Below are 2,861 nucleotides of genomic sequence, written 5' to 3' on the forward strand. Positions count from 1 at the left end.
AGCGCGGCCCGGCCCGGCCCCTGGGCGGGGGCAGCGGCTCCTCGGCGGCGGGGGAGGGGGCCGCGGACCACCCCCTGTACACGCAGGAGCACCGCGCCCTGAGGGCCTCGCTCAGAAAGGTACCGGCCCGCCCAGGGGCCCTGCTGCCAGCGCCCCCGGCCCCAAGGCAGCCCAGTGCGGGACCCCGGGGAGGGCTCTGTCCTGCGGGCGCCTGGCGGCCTGGTGACAACATGCAGCCTCCCCGCCTGTGGGGGGAGGTTGGAAACAGCTTGGGCACGGGCCAGAGGCCTGGGGACAGGGGCTGGAGCTGGCCCAGCCTGCAGGCACCCCCGGCTCAGTGCAGCCAACCTATTTGGCCTAAGACTTGGTGGGATGTCAGCTGAAGAGGAGGTTTGGCCTCAGGAGTTATCATAATTTAATAATAAATAGTCGATGGTAGTAATAGCCATGTAGTAAAATCTTAATAAATGTAGGTTAGTATTTACACCCTGAACCCTGGCAAGACCAGGCCTGCGCTTGCGGCACAACAGGGAGCACGCTTTGATTCCTGCACAGATGAGCCCCAAGTCATGCCTGCAGCTTCACTTATGTGGAGATGGAGTAGAAGAAACAAACCAGCAAAACGGATAAAAATGATGAAAACATCCTTCTTTCCACCTGAGTGAAACTGTTTTATCATAGCTGTTCCCTCTTAGCATAGCGATTCTCTCACCTTCATTTGAAAATGGAGGGCAAAAATCTTACTTCACCTGCACTGTCAACAGCTCTTAATTTATGCTGATTTTACTAAGAGCAGAGATTAGCCCACATTTGTAATGCAGCTGTGGGCCAGACTGGAAACAGCGAATGCAGTGAACTTTGGTTATAGTAGCTGGATATTTAGTTCTAAACAAATGTCAAATGGTGGCATTTGGGAGAGAGTAATAATTTGTGGGAGTTTTCACTGACCAAGTTGAATGAAATGTTCAAATCAAACATAGTGGGAAAGGAACAAAAATGTTTTTAAAAACCCTTTTATCTTCACGTTTTTATATTATAACATGGGCATTTTTGTATTATTATCATTATGTAAATGCATGATTTTTTTCATATTGCTTTATCTCCTCAAAAACTAGATTTATAGATTTGGTTCTGATTTGCCCTTGGTGTAGCTCCAGGAAAGTCAGTAGAGTTACAAAAGAGTTTGTTTCTAGATCTTTGTAACAAGGCAAAGGTTTGTTTTCTTTTCACCATGTACTTGGAACTCTTAGTTGTAATGTTTCATTAAGCCTGAATTTTTTTTTTAAATTGCTCTCCCAGAAATTATTACTCTCTTGTAAATGCCATCATTTGACGTTTCTGTTTAGAACTAAATATCCACTACTGTAACCAAGTGTATTGCATTCATTGCCTCCAATCTGTCCAACAACTGCATTACAAATTTGGGCTAATCTCTGCTCTTAGTAAAATCAGCCTAAATTAAGAGTACTTGATAGTGCGATTGAAGAAAGAGTTTTGTCCTTTTGTTTCTAATTAGTCTGAGAAAATTGCTGTGATAAAAGGGAGCTGCTATTGCTAGAAGGGTTATTTGAGGAACGGGCAAAACCAACTTACGATTTTTGTGAAAAGATCCTGGATTTAAAAGCTAATAAAATTATAACATGGCCATACTAGTGTTTTTCTGCTACCTGAAGTATATACATTAAAAATAATGTTGTTTAGAATATTGCTAATGTAGCATGGTTGTGGATCTTTGTGCTGGTACAGTGTGCATTGGCACGAACTGCTTTTCATGGAGAGCATGCTATAGGTAAAAAAAACAAAAACAAAAACAAAATTATTCTCCCCAAAGTTCATTTTAGGTAGCTCAAATTCTGATCAAATTCTATTTCTTTGCTGTCATAGGTAATATGTGCTAATTCACAACTGATGTAATAAGAACAGATGCCTATCATTTTCCCAATTAATTAATTCAATAATATTTTTTGTGTGACATTACTTTGGAAATCATAGATTAGATTAGTCCCTTTTTCATCTGGGAGCACTGACAATCCTAGCTAGAATTTGCAGTTTGTTTCACTTTGTGAAGTAGAAAAATAATGAGAAATATAGAAAATAATCATGAAGATCCAGAAGATTTTAATGCATTTTTATAATTTGATAATGGTCAGGTTCTATTAGTATCTATTTTTCCCACAGTCATTGTGTATATTTTTTGTATGTGTGTTTAGAAAACAAAAGTACATTTCACACTAAGCAGGTAGAATGATTGTTTTTGATCTTTTTAAACTATATATGATGCTTCTAGAATCATTGGGGAAAAGACAAAGCAATAGTATTTTGGTTTGATTTGGGGGAATAGGACCTTACTCTGAATTCTTGATAAAGAAGATATTCTTACAGAGTTCAATGAAAATAATGAATGTATAAGAAATATAGAATACAGCTGCTTAGAATATGGTAGTCTTAGGCGGATTGTATATGATTATGACGTCCATCAAGATGAGTAAAAGGAGAAATTTCTGTTAGAATAAAATGTTATATATAAATACAGATTGAGAACATGATATAATTGTGGTACCTGTGAGTTCAGTACATTACCAACTATGAGGTTCATCACAGCCTCATAATAGTTTAACCACCTTTTCTACACAGCACAGCTGTCAAAAGCCTCATATAGGGGTGCGCTAATAAAGATTTTCTTGGCCAATACCAATAGCTGATTATTAATCAGCCATATAAGCTGCTATCGATCCTATAGCCAATTTATAGGAATGAAGCCTGGCAGCTTGGAGAACAACATCTTGCCGGTAAATCGGGGGGGGGGGGGGGGAGATTGGGGCCCCGGAGGGGGGGGGGGGGGGGGGGAGGGGGGGGCCCCC

General features: G+C 41.0%; 1 protein-coding gene across 1 annotated transcript in view; it reads left to right on the forward strand.

Annotated features, from left to right (window-relative positions):
• The window catches only part of LOC109291115 (probable acyl-CoA dehydrogenase 6), a 211,194-nt gene that overhangs the window by 648 nt on the left and 207,685 nt on the right, over window positions 1-2,861 (forward strand). The window contains exon 2 of the mRNA XM_019507976.1: window positions 3-119. Coding sequence (XP_019363521.1) covers window positions 3-119 — 117 coding nt within the window. The remainder of the gene's footprint in view (window positions 1-2; window positions 120-2,861) is intronic.

The sequence above is a fragment of the Gavialis gangeticus genome, unplaced genomic scaffold (assembly GCF_001723915.1).
Source record: "Gavialis gangeticus isolate Ggan-Ray unplaced genomic scaffold, GavGan_comp1, whole genome shotgun sequence".
Lineage (NCBI taxonomy): Eukaryota > Metazoa > Chordata > Crocodylia > Gavialidae > Gavialis > Gavialis gangeticus.